The sequence below is a fragment of the Pempheris klunzingeri genome, chromosome 2, assembly GCF_042242105.1.
Source record: "Pempheris klunzingeri isolate RE-2024b chromosome 2, fPemKlu1.hap1, whole genome shotgun sequence".
NCBI classification, from domain to species: Eukaryota; Metazoa; Chordata; class Actinopteri; order Acropomatiformes; family Pempheridae; genus Pempheris; species Pempheris klunzingeri.
This window is the reverse complement of record NC_092013.1, coordinates 30,429,211-30,448,387: the sequence shown is the minus strand read 5'-3', so window position 1 is coordinate 30,448,387 and position 19,177 is coordinate 30,429,211. Positions and strand designations below refer to the sequence as shown.

General features: G+C 44.0%; 1 protein-coding gene across 1 annotated transcript in view; it reads right to left on the bottom strand.

Annotated features, from left to right (window-relative positions):
* Window positions 1-19,177, bottom strand: part of cntn3b (contactin 3b) — a 40,075-nt gene that overhangs the window by 5,010 nt on the left and 15,888 nt on the right. Inside the window, exons 4-15 of the mRNA XM_070838676.1 lie at window positions 18,690-18,788; window positions 16,737-16,940; window positions 15,705-15,807; window positions 15,198-15,382; window positions 14,630-14,766; window positions 13,532-13,661; window positions 12,794-12,944; window positions 9,203-9,330; window positions 5,823-5,998; window positions 2,745-2,862; window positions 1,718-1,876; window positions 1,449-1,598 (exon numbers count right to left, since the gene is read on the bottom strand). Coding sequence (XP_070694777.1) covers window positions 1,449-1,598; window positions 1,718-1,876; window positions 2,745-2,862; window positions 5,823-5,998; window positions 9,203-9,330; window positions 12,794-12,944; window positions 13,532-13,661; window positions 14,630-14,766; window positions 15,198-15,382; window positions 15,705-15,807; window positions 16,737-16,940; window positions 18,690-18,788 — 1,740 coding nt within the window. The remainder of the gene's footprint in view (window positions 1-1,448; window positions 1,599-1,717; window positions 1,877-2,744; window positions 2,863-5,822; window positions 5,999-9,202; window positions 9,331-12,793; window positions 12,945-13,531; window positions 13,662-14,629; window positions 14,767-15,197; window positions 15,383-15,704; window positions 15,808-16,736; window positions 16,941-18,689; window positions 18,789-19,177) is intronic.

The following is a 19,177-nucleotide window of genomic DNA, read 5'->3' as shown; positions in this document are numbered from 1 at the left end:
CAGAGGGGAGCAATTAGAGCACAGTTTACAAAGCCCAATGGCAAGCATCAACCACACACGTGTCCTTGTGACACGGCTGCCTACTGTCTTCTATTTTACACCCCACAAATCCCTCAGTGTGGGCAAACACAAACATTTCAGAGAAAAGTGAATTACTGATAAATATCACCGTGCATAAACACCCAGCCAAGATCTGTAGTATTCTACAAATGCCGTTCCACTGGACTCACCCCATTACTATTTCCAATCAGCTGTTTGTGCACCGCGTGTGATGGCAAAGCTGATAGTGTAGGTGGAGGAGCACTCATGCACATCTTTTAGTGTCCTTTAGTAAGTGGAGCATCGCATTTAATGTGTCATATCAGGAAATGGTTGTCGCAGCATTAGTGTCTGATGCACGTGGATGCTTGTCTGCTGGGAACTGAGGTCCAGGTATTTCTTGGGAGTTGTCACCAAACTCTCCAATTCCCTGGAAAAGTATTAGTGGAAACCTGGATTTATAGTGTGTGTGTGTGTGTGTGTGTATTCATCAACTGAAGACTTTGTCGTGGAGCAAAGGCGCCTCACCAAACCTCACCAACTCCTTCAAACTCAAACGCTGCCCTAACGAATGTGTCACCAAATAAGAAGAGGCCACAAAGCTCCTCCTTAGTGAAGCTGGACCAGTTATATAAGCGACCTCCATGAAAGGACAACATGTCGACGTCTGGCTGCTGTCCACTTCTCAGCACTGAGATCAGTCCAGAAACGTCGGCTCACACATGCAGACTTCTCCAAAATCACAAAACCTCTCATGTATGTTGAGTTTTCTTCATCTTTCACTTTTTACAGCTTGAAATGTCAATTGAAATGCAGTTAGTGAACATAATCCGGGGTTTCGCAGCCACATCAGGCCTAATGATCTGTACATGATTTCCTCTGAATTTATAAAATATCTGCAGCCATCACACAGCAGCAGAATCGATATGTACTTCTGCAAATTGAGAGAGGTGCTGAGAGACTGCGAAGCTCTGGTACCTTCATTAATTATTTAAATACTCTGACAACCCAATGTACGAATCTGCCAGTATCTAACGCTAATTTACCTCCAGCTTTTTTCCAAACACCGTATGGGTAAGCTCTTACAATCAGATCCCAAATGGATCAAGCCAAGTCATTTGTGACACAAGGGGAACGTCACAGCAGTATTATACATTATCAGACACTTGGCTGTGTGTTTTTTCCACTTCCACTTCAAAGTAAAGGAATTATTGCTCTAGTAGCACATAAACTAACGATTCTGAATGAAAAACTAAAAACTAAAGTCATTAAAATTAAAATCTAATTTCATTTACTGGGAGAAATCCCAGAAAGAAATAAGTGATATATTCCTGCTAAGTAATCATTATAAAACTCTGTGTGTGTGTGTGTGTGTGTGTGTGTGCAGCCAAGTGTTTGGTTTCACATACTGGCATCCTCTGTCCTGGTCTTGACTGAGGCCGGGCTGGGCTCTCCCAGGCCTACAGTATTGCGGGCCACCACCCTGAACTCGTACTCCACCCAGGCGTTCAAGCCCACCACTGTGGCTGTGAGCATGTTACCATTGACCACCTCTGGCACTGAAACGTGGAAAATGATTCTTTAGAAAATCAGGCCGTCACACAGCTGGACTCAAATTGAATTATGAATAAGTAAAACCCCACGTGAGAGCGGGCAGGAGGAGCGTTTGTCACGGTACCTGTGTCAACAGCCTGCCAGCCCACCGTAAAGGGCGTCCGGGCCTGGATGATGTAGCCGGTGATGGGGCTGCCGTTGTCCCTACCGGGAGTCCAGGAAAGCTGGGCCGTGCTGTCGGTGATCTCCTCCACTGATACTTTGTCCGGCGGACCTGGTGGACCTAAATCATTCAGGCAATAACGGGGGTGAATCTGAGGTGATCAGCCATCCCAAGAAGCCTCCGCCCATCTAGCTCATAAAAATCTGCACCTTGTTACTAATCAAGGCCATCACGCTCCCTCTAATTAAGGACTACGTCCTTGGTGTGTGCATGCGGGGGCTTTTCATCCACTGTGTGTGCAGGGCTACGAAGTGAGCCATTAACATAGGATGAGCAGCGGTGGAGAGAGCTGCTGGGTGGGAATGTTTGTGAGGAAAGGAAAGAGGGGCTGCATGGGAGCAGACAGCAGTGAGAAGAATAAAAGACGAGTTAGCACAAATAGAAAGACAGATAGGGAGACGCAAGCGTTTGTGACTGTTACATGCTCCGGCTTTACCGTGTTGCTGTTGTTTGCTTTACTGCTCAATTATTCAAATAGTTTCCATGATATTTTGCCGATGTGTAAATGAGCCAATTATAGTCATTTTCTGTGATAAACATTGCCTTCTCAAAGCACCTGGGACAGCTATTACAGTTTTTAAGGGCATGAATACCAATGTGAATCACCAGAGATAAGCCCACACAGTGAGCCAGATGCACCGAGCACATATAAACGAAGCTACCTCAGCGGTGCCAGTGTGATGTGTGTGCCATTTTTAAATTTAAGCAACACATATATAATGTAAACAGAGGCTGACATAACTCTGACTGAGGTAGCATCCATTTTGGCTTTGCTGCACTGCATATTTACAGGAAGCCTCAGGAGATTTTTTTTTGTGTGCATATTTCTCTGTCAAGCTTTGCCTTCATGCCAAGCTTCAATGCCACATTATTTTACAGTAAATATACTAGGATATTTGTGCAGTGTTACATGAAAACAAGCTCTTACCTTTAACAACCAAGATGGCAGAAGTGGACAGGCTGTCCACATCAGTGTCAATGACACAGACATATTTCCCTCCGTGGTTCAGCTGGATGTTACGAATCATCAGATCCCCTGATATACTCTGGACGGGAAATATGATCAAAACAAGGTTAAGTAAGAGATGGAGTGTTATTTCATCACTCCCATTTTGGCTCTGGGATGGTTGAAACATCACATTGTCTCCAGGCCACGGATTTTTGCATCTCTTCAAACACCAACAACAGACATGGCAGATGCATGCTGCACAAATAATGCTATTGGCTGCCCTTCAGGCGCTGCTCGGCCAACCAGCCCCCACCAGCTACCAAACACAGGACACGCAAAACAAACATGGTCTAGTTAATTGGCAAGACAATCCTAATTATTCTGTAATTACATAAGTGCACACAAGATATGCGTATAACTCCCAGCGTAAAAAGCAAATATTATTTCACACAAGCTGAATGCTGGAAAACTAAATATCAACAAACTTTGAATCAGCGTTCTCATCTGTACGGGGACAGTGGTGTTATGTGTGGCACGAAGGGAGGAGGCCAGTTTTCTTACTGTCGAAAAAAATATCCCGTTGAAAAGACCAAAACCAACAATGCTGTCGCTTATCTCTAAGTTCTGGAGATCTTCCCTCCCCAGTCTGTGGCTCTCAGCTCCAGCTGAAGACATAACATGTGCATTAGCAAACAATGTCCTGCAACAGTCGGACACTTCATTACGTTACATTACAGGAGGAGATGGTTCTTTTGTCGGGGACTATTTCCTGCCATTGTTTAATAGACATTTGGTGCTCTTGTGTCTTCTGTGGTGTCTACAGCAGTACAAGGGGGAGGCTCGCTGATGCATTATAGTAGTTATATAGTTTTTGCACAACAATGGAGATTTACGGCTCAGAGGTAGAGGATACAGCAGGCCTTGTACACAAAAACAATACTTATCATGGCCCCTCTGTCCTGTGCAATTTTAAGCTGTCCCAGACAAACGTTCTCCATTGTGAAAGAAATGTTTGGTCATTTGTCCAAAATGGTTTGTCCTAAACCAAACCGTGAGGTACTTTTTTGGCACCTAAAGACATATTGTGGAAATGTGGTGCAATTGTTCTCAAAACTCAAAAACTGAGAGCGGTGCACGGTTGGGAGGGCCTATTCACCAGCGGGTCCTCTCTCACTGTGTTTGTGAGACAGACACAGCAGAGCAAAGAGGGGCTGGGCCAGTGTGAACATCCCCACAACTAAATAAGATATAAAAGAAAATCAATATGTGAAGGTCAGTGTTGATATTGTGCAGGCCACAACAAATAAATCAATGTATGAGAAATACTGTGTTGGCACCACGTGTGTATGTTACGCATCAATTAAAAAAATAGATATTTTACATGAAGCACACCAGCACTGTAGTCAGAGTTTGTACTTTACATGTTCAAGACATGAGACATCATAACGCTATGCTTCACCTGAGTTATAATAGCTGTCATATAATTTGGCATGTGTGAAAATTGCTATTGAGCAGTCCGACACAGATTCCAAACAAGATAATATCATAGCCGACATGCACGGGATCGTAAAGACGGCTGTTATCACATAGTGTGAAGGGATATTGAGTCAATCGGTTCATTGTTGGTGCTGGAGAGATTCAGTGACAATGTTGTATTAAACCTTTTATCCACACACTGTTATTCTGTTCTCATTTTGGCTGTGAATGGGAAAGTCCCCTGATGAAGTGGCCTTCATGTATGCCAGCCTGTGGAGCGCAGTGTGTTGCTCCAGAAATGAGCGACCTGAGGGGTGAGCCAGGTAAGACTCGCTGCAGTCATAGCAGATTGCATCGCCCCAGTGGCGAGCGATCACAGCTCCACTCTGCAGCGACTGGGCAGCAACACCCACGGAACTTCTCCACCTCTCAGAAGCACCTGACAAAGCAGAGCCGAGCCGAACGGCACTTGTATGCGGCCTTGGGCGACAGAGACTCCTGCTTTCTTTTCTTTTTTTTACACACAGCTCTGCCATGCCTGATTCTCTCACCAGCTGCCACCTGGCCGACCTGTGAGCTTGTGATCGAGAGCAAGGCGCCCTGCCATGGCAGAAAGGAAGTGATGAGGCAGATTTGCCTTAATTATGTTAATTAATTCATCAGAAGCAGTTGAGCGGGGGGCTGGTAATCTCTCTGGACAAGGGAAACAGATTCTGTGGAAACTATAGCTCATTATACGGCTATGTACAGTTCAATGTCACTAGTAATTGCCATTTGCATTTGCGATGATCTGAATTTGGCCTGTCCACAACACTGTGATGGCCTTCAGATGATGCCAACCTTTAACATGTGAATGGCAGCGAGCAGGCTGCTGACCTTGGACGATCAGTGGCACAATAAAAAGGTAAAACAGTGCGTAAAGTCATTTCGCCCCCCGACGAGCTCTGAACAACTGACCTCGCACTTCATCAAAAGGAACAAGTATCCAACAAAGAGTCGTCACCTGTTATTAGGATTTGAAACGAACATATATTTTTTTGCCAGGCCTACCCTTGGTGAATGCCAGCCTGCTCATTACTTAATTATTTCGGGTCTCAAGATTCATAAATAGCTATGCAAATTCAATTATGGTAGAGGGAGATGATAAGAAAATGTTCCCCCTTCAGGTAAGGGAATTAGAAGTTGAAATGAAAAATATAAAGACTGTATTAATGAGGACCCTCCATATCAGTGAAATGGCATTTCACCGATATATCTTTAGAAGTACAACACACGGCAGCTCACACGGCCAATTCAAAAGGTAAGAATCCCGATTAAAGGCCTGATAGTGCCATTAATCCAGGCTTTAATGGCGTATGGATGAAAGAATGTAGCTAATGCTTAACAGATACCTCTATCTTTTTGATATTCCATCCACCACTGACCACTAGGAAACTTACTTACACACATATCTCTGCTTGACGGGTGTCTAAGAAAGCCTCAGCGGGGCAGTGGAGCGTACCCTCGCACATCACACAGTGTGTCCCATTTAATCCCAGAATAGTCAGAAAGTAGCTGAGTTTAATGCCTGAGATGACTCACCCCGCCCACTCTTTCGAAATGATCGCTGTCTCGCTGGAAGTCGATGAGCTGGCCGTTGAATGCCCACGAGAAAGACACATCCAGAGCTGGATCACAGGCAATCTGGCAGGGTAACACGATGCTCTCGCCAACAATGATCTCCATGTTAGTAGGCCTCATGGTGATTCTGGTGGGCTCTGGCCAGACAACAGACGACAGCGTAGCATGTTAATATCCATGCCACGGGAACCTTTAACACCACCGTGACCCCTGCAACTGCCATCTCACTTCAGTTCACGGCTAAATCAAGCCGCCGTCATTAAATTACCCATGGATGTGTGCTTTTCTGGATTTTAATAAGCACTTAAATTCCAAGCCTGTCCATTAGCAACATTTAACGACATCTCAGGTTTGCACTTTATGTTCCAGGATCAATTTGGAAGAAAATGTTTGAAAGGGAATTACGGAGATGGGGGGCACATTCCCACTGGTGACTGTTTAGGATTGGATGCCTCAGAGTATGTTGAGGAAAGGTCACAGTAATTAAATTCTATGACATTAAATGGTTCAGCTGTCAGTGTGTGAAAAGAATAGAAGCTAATGAGAAAAATAAGTCAGGTGGCTACACACACAACAGATTAGACTGGAGGGCTACATGTACGTGTTATGTCACTGCATTCATAAATAATGACCTTTAACTAAATCAAGGATAATGTTTTGCTGCTTACTTAACTGCTGTTTTGCATAATGTCTACCAGCCATATTAATTTGATACTAGCCTTGGTTGTTAACGCTACATATTCAATATAAATCGGATATAAATGAATAGAAATGAGGGCATGCTCATGCCACAGATTGACGAGAAATGGTTGACCTTTATTGTGAAAGAACAAAAAGGAAATTGACCATTTCCTATCATGATAAGCAATTATTTTGCACGACTCAATGACTCCTACATACATGCATACATTTTAGTATCGACAGGACTGAAGTGATGGTGTCTAAACCGCACATTTCCTTGGTCTTTGTCACGTAGCAACTCAGAGTCTTAGCATGGCCAATATTGTGGATTATTTCCATCCTGATTTTTGCTGACACGATGAAGAGTATCATTTAAAATTGGGCCTATTTGATCAGCACTGCTGGACAGCAAAAGGCTCCCAGTGGTCCCAGGGCTATCAGGGCTATCAGGGCCAGGGTTTGTTGTAGCTCCACAATGGTTAAAAGTATTCACAAAAGGAAGAGACAGGTTGACAGGCTGGAGTTCATTCGGCTGTGTCGTAAAACAGCTGTTTCAATGCTAAAATGGTGCACATCAAATCTTAAATAAAATATTTTAAACTCCAGAGTCAGAGCCAGATGTGATGAACAACTGTTGTCTTTGCTTTGTCATTTAAACCGACCACGATCCGGACGCTGCCACAGGCTGAACCGAAGACGTTACTGCTCAGTTTGTGTTCAACCTTTTGTTTGTAGGCCCATTTAGACCTCCTAATTCCACATTTAATCTCCTTTTGGAAAACATTCAGCTCAGAAAAGTTACCTTTGTTAAATGCATATTTTTGTTGTTTAATAACACTGTAAGCTTTTTGCTCACCCAAAGCAGTTTACTGGGTGGAGAGGTCTTAACTAACTTTTCAGGGATAACAATGTCCTCGCAGCACGATACCCACGAGCTGACCTCTTCTGTGAGTTTAATAATGTCCTGAGATGATTCAATGAGCTCCTCCCACACAGTGCAGTCCAGACAGCCTTGCAGCGTCAGCGCTGCCTCCGACCAGAGTTTCACCTCTCTGGTGAACACTTCCTCCTCTGTAGGCCTGTGCAACACGGTGGGAAAAAAATCGCACACAATTGTGTTCAGCCGTACCCAGGAGGGGGAAGTGGGAAGGATGTGTAGGCCCCTTTGACTGAGCCATAACACGAGCCAGTATTTGTGGTGGGGTAAGACATATTGGTAAAAGCTGTCCGGCGCACAGTGGTTGAATTCGCCCAGAATTAGATTAGAAAAATCAGGACACAGCGACTGTAGCGTCTGCACAGTCTGTAGAATCAGTTCTGAGGCAATGTTCTCATGTGCGTTATGTGAATATAAACCACAGACCACCAAATTCTTGAGGCAGGTGGAATAGACACATAAAAACAGGAGGAAGTTCAACGTCCTTGGTGCAGAGTCTCTGTATTACTTGTGAGGTTTTGCACCAGTATTTATAAAGGCATACACTTCCTCTGTGTGACTTCCTGGCAATCGTAGCGTCCTAGTTTGTTCATAAAGGTGCATTCATCAGGAGCTCACAGGCACATTCCTTCTCTCCACGGTATGTTTCTGTCAAGGCCTCTTTAAACTTGTGTTTTATCTGCTTGGGGAAGGAGGACAGTGGACTACGAGGGCTTTGCCGTCTTGCTCGTTCTCTTGCTCATCCTCTCCTCCCCTGCGTGAGATGTGCTGGTGAAACCTATTTTGCTGTAGTTACAATCATTCATTGAGGCTTGGGAAAGTTGAGTCCAGAGGTGTTTTGGTGCCTGTTGGGTTTTAGCAGAAAGTATCTGGTGCACTGAATCGAGAGGCAGAGTGGCATCATCAGCGACACCAGTAGAAACACAGCAGTCCATAATAAACTCCATAATGTTACTGAAGTTTAAAACATGACAGACAGCAAACACGTCCTCATGTCAACCTCATGACGGCGCTAGAATTAGTGTTATTAATGAAAGTAACATCAGTGATTGTCTGACCAATGAGAATTAGGTTGCACAAGGGCGTATCGACCCCCCAGGAGACGCCGGCCCTACGTGCTGCGTTGCTGTGATTGGCTCCAGTTCCATCCAGTTGACTCTGGAGGCATTTTGGTCTGCGTCCGTTGGACATGAAAACTAGGTGAGAGGTTCTCAACCAACATTTCTCATCTGTGAATTGGTGTAATGATGTCAAACTGGCTCTGCCTGGGTTTTTATTGAGTTTGGAGAGGTGGACTTAAGGTGACTTTGCACAACTGTGGTTATCTTCACCGTCACTTTTCTAGCTGAAGTAAAACCTGCTACATAAAACATATCTATAACCTTTGTATTGTTTGTCAAAGCAAGCTGTGTTCTGTGCTTTTTAGATTCCTTTTGTTTTAAAATTTCATTTATATTCTAATTTTTTTCTTATGATACAACACTATGGCTCACTGGCTCTTCCCTGCATTCCAAAACAACGCTGCTCCTTTATTTCCATGTCATCTACATCTACATCTGCTTTTTACATTAGTCTTTTTTTTATCATTAGAGCACTGTGTTGACATTGTGTCATAGATGTGGCCATAGCTTAACATGCATATAACATTAACATAGGAGGGATGAAGGATGAAGAGAAGGGTCAGTTGATGTTGAGATGTAGGACTGAGACGAGCAGGACTCACCTGTGATAAGAAGCCTCCCAGTTGTGCTCGCCGTCCCAAACTGATTCTTGGCGATGCAGGTGTAGCTGGCTGCATCCCGTCTGGTTACATTAGCAATCTTTAATGTCCCATTGGGAAGCAAAGCAATTCTGACGGAAAGATAAGATAAGATAAGATAAGATAAGATAAGATAAGAAAAGATAAGATAAGAAAAGAAGATATTGACAGCGTCCAAGCAGACACGAGGAGATAAAAATAAAAATATGCACAGCTACGGTAGAGGAAGTATAAAACATAATAGACGTAACAACGTAGTGTACAAGTGGGAGATATTACAAAGCATTGCGTACTGTGAAGTGAGCTAAAAAGATGAATAAGTATAAAGCACAGTTGGTGAACATTATAGTCCTGCTATTGTCAGTTTAGGTGCAGTGAGGTCTACTGGGAGCAGTGCTGGCTGTAAAGTCTGACAGCTGCAGGAAGGAAGGACCTGCAATATAACAACAGATTTTTGAGTTCAGTCGTTATTCGATCGGCCGTTATCTCGTGCTGATATTCAATACCTTCACATCTGACAGCTTATTTATTTCAGTCTTCATGTTGTGAGTCTACTGCATGATATTCTTGTCAAAATGGAAAAGCCTCAGAAGCACCCCGGCACCTTAAGGCTCTCCACTTAAGCCCGGAAAAATGAATTTTTTTGAGGCGGGTTAGCAGCAGGCAGGGTGACCTAACACCCCGGCTCAGTGGTGGGCTACACTCTGGGACATTTGACTAAATAGAGAAATATTTTACAAACTGCAACGACGAATAACTCAATGAATAAATAATATATGCTTTACAGGCTTTATGTTGCTAAGGTCACTGTGGAAACTCTGTCACGCTGTGAGGCTGCTGACTGGCTGGATATTTAATGAAAGCCCAGTATATCCCTGTAAGCTACAGACATGATCTAATACAGTGCTACTGGAGCACAAACACTGTCCCACAAAGCAGTGCACTGCAAAGATATTAATAACCAGCACAAAGGTTCAGGACAATTCAAACACCAAAGGAACTGCAACAAACAGCATGTACTGTTACTCCTTACAATGCCAGCACATATAATAACAACGTAATGAATGCTGGACTTGGAAAGAACCAGCAGCAGCTTCTGGCATATTAAAGGGTCAGTTCACCCAAAGCACGTCTATGTGACCTTTGTTCATTTGTCAATTAGAACCCATTTTTATAGACGTGCTTTCATGTGATGTTGCTTTTCCATCAGGTATTTGGTGTGTGTGTGTGTGTGTGTGTGTGTGTGTGTGTGTGTGTGTGTGTGTGTGTGTGTTGGGGTGGGGTGGGGAGGATCTGTCTGCATCTGTCAGGAGGACTGATCCAGACAGATACTACCGGACTGACAACCTCTCACAGTTGCAATGATTTTTAATGATTTCAAAGTTTTTATGAACCTATTTTACTGACTGTTTTATATGGTGGCTGACTGCTGACAGTCATCAAGTCATCAACAACTGCTTCAGTCTGACGTCACAGAGCTAAAGCCTCACCTCGCCTGTTCGGCCCACATTTGTCGTCGTCATCCATAGAAAAGTTTGATCTAGTTTGGAGCCACAGCTTCTGCAGGTTGATCATCTGATGTGTTCTGATCCGCTACATTTATGCTCCATAGGACATTAATGCACTGATGTTATGTTATGCTGAGGTTAGTTTCTGGTCAGGTGGAGATCACCGCTTTACTGAGTATTGATCGACCTTTACTGTCCTCATGTTTCGTCTCCGCTCTTTTGTCTGTCTTCTGTGTTTTTCCTCTTTTGTCTGTCTTAACCTTGTACCTTTGGTTTGTCTTGGCTTTGTTTGGCCTCACTGCTTGATTTTCTGATGTGAAATTATCTTCTGAGTGTCCTGCTTTTTCTCTCTTTGTCGAAGCCCTTTGTAACTCTGTTTTTACAGATCCTATATAAATAAAAGCAAAATCCTCTCTAACAGTAGCATAAATGGAGAGGAGTCATGAAGTGGTTGAACTGACTCAGTAACAGTATCTACACAAACTTTGCCAACATTAGCCACCATGAGCTCCTGGTCATACCTGAGTGTGCTGAACTGAGAAGGGGTGAATGCTGTTGCTAATGGATTCAGCTTGTTTTATTTCATTTGGCCAGGTTTAGACTGAGATACAAGTGTTCTGCTTCCATCCCCAATGCAATGAAGGTGACGAGAATGTAGAATTAAAAAACTACATCGAAACAAATCAACAGCGATGTGACTTTCAGTAAACGAGCGCTGGATAAATCACAGACCTCAGTGTGAACGGCCGTCATTTTCAGAGAATCAGTCCAGATGAAAACTGTCAACAGTCTGTTTTGTAGATTTTCCACAGCAACAGCAACAGGGACGGGACGGTGCAGGCAGATATTTCAGAGATGGATGTCTCAAAAACGGAATAAATTAACCTAAAAACTATCTGCATGGCTAAACAGCACAAGAGGTAATTGTGAAAATATGTTTTTCATAATATGGGTGAAAGTACCTTTAACCGATGTGGCATTTAGTGACAAAATGGGGCCTTAATTCATTTTCAAAACACTGAAAGCATGACTGCATATGTGAGAAAACATTCCCCATCCAGCGTCTGCATACATCCAGTGATGTGCACCTTGAAAGACTATGTGGGCTTAACATACAGCATGCTAAATGTCAGTCAGCGTGGGAATTTGACCAATTTCCTGCAGCTATAGATGACTAAGGAGCCCCAGTGCTATTTTGACAAGATGCTTGATGCCCATATTGTTCCCTTTCAGACCTCCTTTTCTATACGCAGCATGGGAGTGATTCAAACAGCACAAAGTTATACATCCTGCCTGTGTGTGTGTGTGTGTGTGTGTGTGTGTGTGTGTGCAGTGGGTTAGTCACCGTCGAAGCTTTTCTTCTCCCTCCAATCAGATGGCTTGTTCAGATGTGTCATTCCTTGTCTCTGATTTGCTTTTGGATTTTTCCAGCTTCTAATTGGCTCTTTAGTATTGTGTACGAATGTTTCATTTGCTCACATTCAGCTTCTAGTGCATTCAATAAGAAATCAGCAGAGAGGGACAACAAACTAAATTAAGAAGCACTTTATGCTGCTTAAGGTGGTGCTTGAAGTTTGCTCATTGTGTGCATTATGTCTGTGTGTCTAGTCAGATGTCGCTGCTCTCATTTCAGCAACACGGCTTTTGTCTGTCTGTGCAGCTTCAGTGGTTACGTGAATCAAACTCTGTTTTTATGTCACGATAACACAGAACACTTTTACCTCGGATAATTACAGGAGTTAGTTTCACTTCTGAATCCCCTCCTCTATCGGAAAGCCTTTTGCTAATCTTTTATCTTCTAAGACATGCAGTATCGATAACGACCAGTTAGCATCTTCATCCCTCACACCAAGCTATTTGCACACGAGGGTGCATGTGCTATATTAACCATGTGTAATTTTCCTGGTGGGTGCCCTGCTCTCATTCTCCTCATTAGCCTTTCCTTCTATGCACCTGCACAAATGCCAAACACACTATTCAAACAAGCTGGCTTGCAGTGAATGTGAATAAAAGCTGTTAGGAATATGCACTTGGACTTTCATCCTACCTTTCAGTTCTCTGCAGGATCTCATTGCCTTTCTTCCACAGGCTAATTGCTGGGGGCGAGGCCTGAGGCTTGCATTCAAGAGTGACTTCGCTGCCTGAGCGAGCTTTTATCAAGGCTCTTAATGGACTTTTGGAGAAACTGGGAGGCGAGGCTGTGTGGGAGGGGGCGGAAAGGGACAGGAGAAAGGCGAGGGATTAAAAAAATGAAGGCAACCTGAACTTTTGCAGATCAGCCGTGCTGTATCGACACCAGCTCTCCTTCAGCTTCAGCAGTGATTGCAGCTTGAAATCTCAGCATGAAGTGACTCCAGGCTACGGAGCCACCTGCCCACCCCACACACTAAATCCATCCTCAGCTGCTGTCCCCTGTCATCTACGCATTCTGTCAGCCATCATTTGGTGTCTTCGCATGTGTCAAGACAGAATTGAGATCCTCATCCAGCCAATCGAATAGAAGTCATCAAAGCTTTGCAAATAAATCAATAGCCCATCTACATGAGAAAGCATGCACAGTGCCACAAAGCAATGCGTTTGTCGTATCCAAATCAATATGATGAAACGACTGAAAGTAAAACGAGACACTCCATCAGATTCATATTTTTGCTGGCAGTGACATCAAATGAGTCTGCAGACTGATTGCTGAGGAGAGCTATAGCTGGCTGCTGGTTTTCATTTTGGAGATGATCAAACATACAGACAGATAAGAAGGATAAAAAGACAGGGAGGGAGGCAATCTTACCTAGCACCATTAGCTGGGCACTGGAATAAATAATGCCATGTTTGTTTTCAGCCACACACTGATACGTGCCAGAATCTGACAGGTTTAGCGCAGCTAGAGAAAGGGCTCCGTTTTCGATTTGTACTCGGCCCTGTGGAGGAAAGAAAAACAGTTCTGCATATCCATTGCAAGGCCAGACTATTATGTCCAAAAGCACAGCAGCAATTACTGGAGCACCATGACGGGAGGAGGACAGTGGGAGAGGAGAGACAGCCTTAAGAAGCTCATGGCTTTCTATGTATGTGCAGCTCGTGATGGGGAGGGATGAGGAGGTAGTGGCAAAAATGGCTATCCTGCATCCTAGATACACAGAAAAAGAAGCAATGTTGACAGTGGCGGCAGCAGCATATTAAAAAGTCATTTGTTTTCTGTGGTTGCTCAGTTGGAAAAACTATCACGGGTGGATTCACACAGTCTTCATATGTTTATGATAGACATGTGCAGGAAGGTGGAGCTGTACCAAATAGAACATGTGAAGTGAACTGCAGTGTAGCTAAGTGCTGCTGACACTGAAGTCATGTGACCGTGGTGTAGTTCGCTTAAAGCCTTCGTTAATATGTTCGATTTTTACACACTTATCCATCAAAATGTGCTTGCTGAAAATGTGTAAGTATCAGAACCTTTTGGTTACCACAGAGCTTATTTTCTGCAATAATTCCAAACCCAATGAAAACTCCTGCTGGCTTTTTGTCGAGGGAACCAGGGCGATGCTAACTTCCAGGTTGGCTTACACCAACTCTTCACGTTAGGTACAAAGTACACATTCCACACACACTTTTGCACTCTTGTCATCTGCTCCACCTGCAGATTTAAAGGGGCACTCCACTGATTTTACACATTGCTATTTGTAGTAATCATAAGGAGTCTAACTCATGTACGCAGGTGGAACTTGCTCTAAAATCTAGAAATCATTACATACAACACCAAAGCTTGTTAAACAATCCTGGACATAATCTGAGCCTGTGTACCAAATATGTATAAAGGGACAAGTTGAGCTTTAGCTTAGCTTCCCAGTTAGCCAAAGAGCAGCTTCCTTAACATAGATTCAGATCTCCATACCTCAGCCACGACTTGGTTCCCATTCTTCAGCCAGCTGTAGGATGGTTTAGGCTTCCCATTGGCCTTACACTCCCACAGGAGGTTTTCCTCAATGGACAGAGCTGTGTCCGTCATTGTCTGGAGCCAGTGAGGTTTAGCTTGGGACAAATGAGAGGATTACCTTTTCAGACACGTGTTTTAATTAAAGAAGCAGTGGATTAGTAAGGAGTGGTACCAGGAACCATAGAGCAGCCTTGCATCAAATCTTGAAAATTTGAAACTCAACAAGTGGATTATCAGCTTAATGGGTAATGCAGGTTGGTAAACAGATTTGAATACTGACTGGAAAAGAATTTTTAGAGCCTCTGAAGTAATTTTCACTTTTCAAGCCTGGATGCATAGCCTGTGCTGTAATTTCATGGCAACGCTATGCCCCGCTCGTTATAGACAAATGGGTTTTCTGTCAAACAAACGAGATTAAAGCGCCGGTCACGTGCACGCCTCCTGTACAAATGTGTTACAGCTGTTACAGACACACGTTCACTCCTGCGTCTCCCTGCATTCAGTCAGTCTGAAATGGTTCACTGACCATGGAATGAAAGACGACCCCGTGCAGCATTTTTGCCTCGCCGATTCTCTGCCATACATTCGTACGTCCCCGCGTCCTCCTGCTGGAAATTGGGGATTTCAAGGACGGCGTTTGAATTCTTCATTTTGACTTTGCTGGGGAAAGGGATGCCGCTGGTTCTCCTCCAGCTTATTTCTGGGACAGGACTGGAAGAGACGAACAAAAAGTTCCCATGATGGTAACTGTCAGTAGCAGTGATCAAAGTGTGATTAAACAGAGAAGAAGAGAAGCCTTGTGAATTATTGTTCCCTACAAATCAAAGTGTGATTGCTCGGATTTCAGAAGCTCTTAAAAGAACTTTGATTTCTGCTCCCTTGTCTGTTCATGCTACGGGCTGTGCTTTGCAATGGACTGATGAATCTGAGAATGAGTAATGTTATGCTTGTGCATTCTTAAATCATCTTGAGTAGCACTATGCATGGATGAGCCTACAGCTTATGTCACATACAAAGGCTGAGGCTGACGTACTTTCCCAGAGCGAAGCATTCCAGTTTCACCACCGATTCCTTCGCAGCTGGAACTGAATCGGGGAAGTGAACTTCTATTTTGGGTTCATATTCACCCATTACTCCTGCAAAAAGGAGAAAACAAGAACAAGCTTTTCACATCAGTGATTACTAGCACATGTTACACTTGCGTGGGATCAAAGAGAGAGAAGTAACACAGTGGGACAGCTCACAGAAAAGTCGGAGCAAAAGTGACCAGAGACGGGGAGAGAAGAATCAGAGGTGATTTATAAAAGATTCAGAGAACACACATCAGGGAAAAGACTTGCTTAGTAGAGATTTATCACCTGTGGCAATGTGACTTCATTTATGACTGTATTTATATTCACATCACTACAACGGGTCAAAGACTTCTTTGCACAGATAGTAGTATGCCCTTTGCTATTACCAATTACAAGCCAGAGTCTGGCAGCCAAAGCTGATTTGAGGTCCAGTTCATGTTTTCAGAATAAAGGTCACTAAAGCCTTTGAAAAGCAGTGGAAGTGCTGGTATCTTAAACACAGTGTGGGAAATGTGCGGAACATGGGCCTCCACAATCCATACCCCGCTCACCACAGTGGTTTAGTCAGCAATGATCCGGGACATTTTCCAGTGTGGAAGTGTCAGAATAAAAACAGGACTTCAGACTCAGCCAATCATCCGGTGCTTCCGACCAATTGTAACATTTAGAAAACCAATGTACCACATTCTCATACGGCACGTTTGTAACTAATGGGTTTATTATGGTTAACAGATGAACTGCTTTGTTGATTTTGTTATATCTCTACATTTATCCTGAAGCGAAGATGATTTTGTGGAGGAAGAGACACCTCTCTGTATGATTATCAACAGATGAAATGTGTGTTTCTACAATAATTGTCAATTGTCAATATTCAGTGCTGTGCAGCAGTCTGTCCTGTCGGCGTGTCACACAAACATAGCTACTGACTGAATCTGATCGGACAGTCAGATAAACCAGTGGGGTACAAGGTTCCCTGTACTTGAGGCCTTTACCATCACTCCTGAGGACCAGTGGTGTCGGAGAGCTGAGCACCTTCTCCCTCGTGACGGTGTTGTTGACCACACAGGTGTAGTTGCCAACGTCTGAAGGCTCCACTTTGGCGATGTACAGACTGCCGGTCTCTTGAGAAATGAATCGCCGACTGTCTTGTTGGACAAAATTTGGGTATTCGTTGAAGATCCAAGCAAACGTGAGCTCTGGAATGGAAAGGAAAACAATGAAAGTCGGAGCAGCGTTGGTCGACTGTCAAACCTCACTCTGACATAAAGCATCAGATACATCGATCTCTGTGGCTGGGGCGACACATACCGCGCGAGCTGTGGCCTAAAAATGTAAGCATATCAGGTCATTGGGCCTCTCTTATCTCAGCTTCCTTGGGAAGAGATAGCATGGCAAATGTAATAGCTATCAGTGCAGAAGAAATGGGAGACTTAAGGAAAGAGAGCGAAACAAAATGGATTACAGCGCGTCAGTGGCCCTCCCCTGACACATGGCCTCCATTCCACGGGTCCCCGGTGACTTGGTTGGTTCATGGGAGGTACGAACGAAGGGACGGATGGATTGATCTATGGAAGAGGGAGTATGTTGTGATGCCCTCTTACAAGTGGCAGGTCTACCATGAGAAAGGAGAGACCTGCCATGATGAATTACTGTGTCAACTTAAGGAGTGCGCACTGCACAGATTTGCAAGAACGAGGCGATGCTCTGTGTAATCTACCGCTGCAGAGGTGGGGGGCTCTCGGTCAAAAGGTGTACGCAATGACTGTCAATCATATCTGCTGCCCCCTGAGGAAGCCAGTCTCCCGCCTTTGGACGGCCGTGAGAGTCCCAGCAGCAGAGTGCAGCGATGCAGATACAAAGCTCCTTCTGATTAGACAAGCACGGGCCACATAGCCACAGTCAGCATAATCTCCATCTGAACCACGTGACTGTAATGAGCACTGATAGATATGAGTCAAGTGAGCAGTGGTAATATAACTTACTTAACAAACATTGTGAAAGCCCTTTGATTCAACAAATAACTGCAATGGAGCACAAAAGTGACACATTCGCAGCTGCCTGAGATAGTGCTGTATTTCCTTCATCAAAAACAGAAACAGAAAAAGGAGAGAAGGAGAGAAGGAAAGGAGAAAAGCAAGAGAGGAAGCAACAGGGCAAGGAGAGAAGGAAGGGGCAGCAGGCATTCACTTCTGAAAATGTGAGAAAACAAAACAGTGCTACGGTAACAGCAGCCAAACGCGTATAAGCCTATGTCAGAGCAAAGCTGTCACACTGTATTTCACACAGAGTACTCTGACCCATTATCCCATAGTCCAGCTGTACAATGCACTGCACTACAAACTGTTCTCTTGTGAAGGAAATTGTTGGTTCCAATGTGCAAGCTGCTGTATCGAGAGGGAGACCAGCTAGACGGCAGCCATTGTTCACGTCCTCAGTTTACTGCAGATACTCAGAGAGGTGGGACCGAGCACTCCGCATTGTTATCTCTCATTTAAGGAACACATTTTTATTTTTTCGGTTAGAGCATCTTTTTTGAACGTGCAGACGAGCATAAATATAAAGCTGCAGACAGCAGCTGGTCAACTTAGCTTAGCATAAAGACTGGAAAGCTGCTTCAACTTTAACAGAAAAATATAAGTGTGGTGTGAATCTACTCATCAAACCCTCGACAAGAAGGTGATTAAGCATGTCGCCCAAAAATATCTATCATCCTATGGAATAAGGACAGAAACACCCAGGTGGGAATTTGCTCAGTAATTTTCAGCATGAAATACATCAGAGGATGATTATTAGGAGCAAGTATTTACATTGATGGGTGTGAAAACAGATCAAGTTAGGACTGAGGGAGAAATCCTTTATCAGAGGTTGCCATATGAAACGAGCGGAGGAACGATTCCTATGAGTCCTGTTTAAATAAGAGACGACAGGCACAAGAGCAGCATTACCTCCAGAATGGGCCGGTGGTCCACATAACAGAACCACTCCTTGGCCTTCACGGACGTTGACAGCACTCCTTGCTGTTTGAGTTTTGAAGTTATCAAGATCTGATGGGTCAAAAAACATTGAAATAGAATTAGACATCTGCTGCGGCAAAGTAAAATCATCAACAGCATAGAGTTGCATAGCATGCTGCCAAAAAGTGTGTATTTGTATAGTCTATATTCTCCAGGGATTCTTTGAAAGGGATACTTCTGAAAATAGGAGACACAAGTTGTCCCAAACTCCCTTCACTGATTCACTGAGGCATGTTTTTGATGTTACATTTTGAGCACTGGGACTTTAACGGGGCATCATTGATGCCATGGAACACCTCCTGACAGCCTCCGTCGCTTTCAAAGGCATCTGGGGTGCTGATGAAATAGATGGACCTGACTTGGTGACTTTTCCCTGCAACACTACACTTTATCACAAGGAAGTGATTAGGTTGAAATGA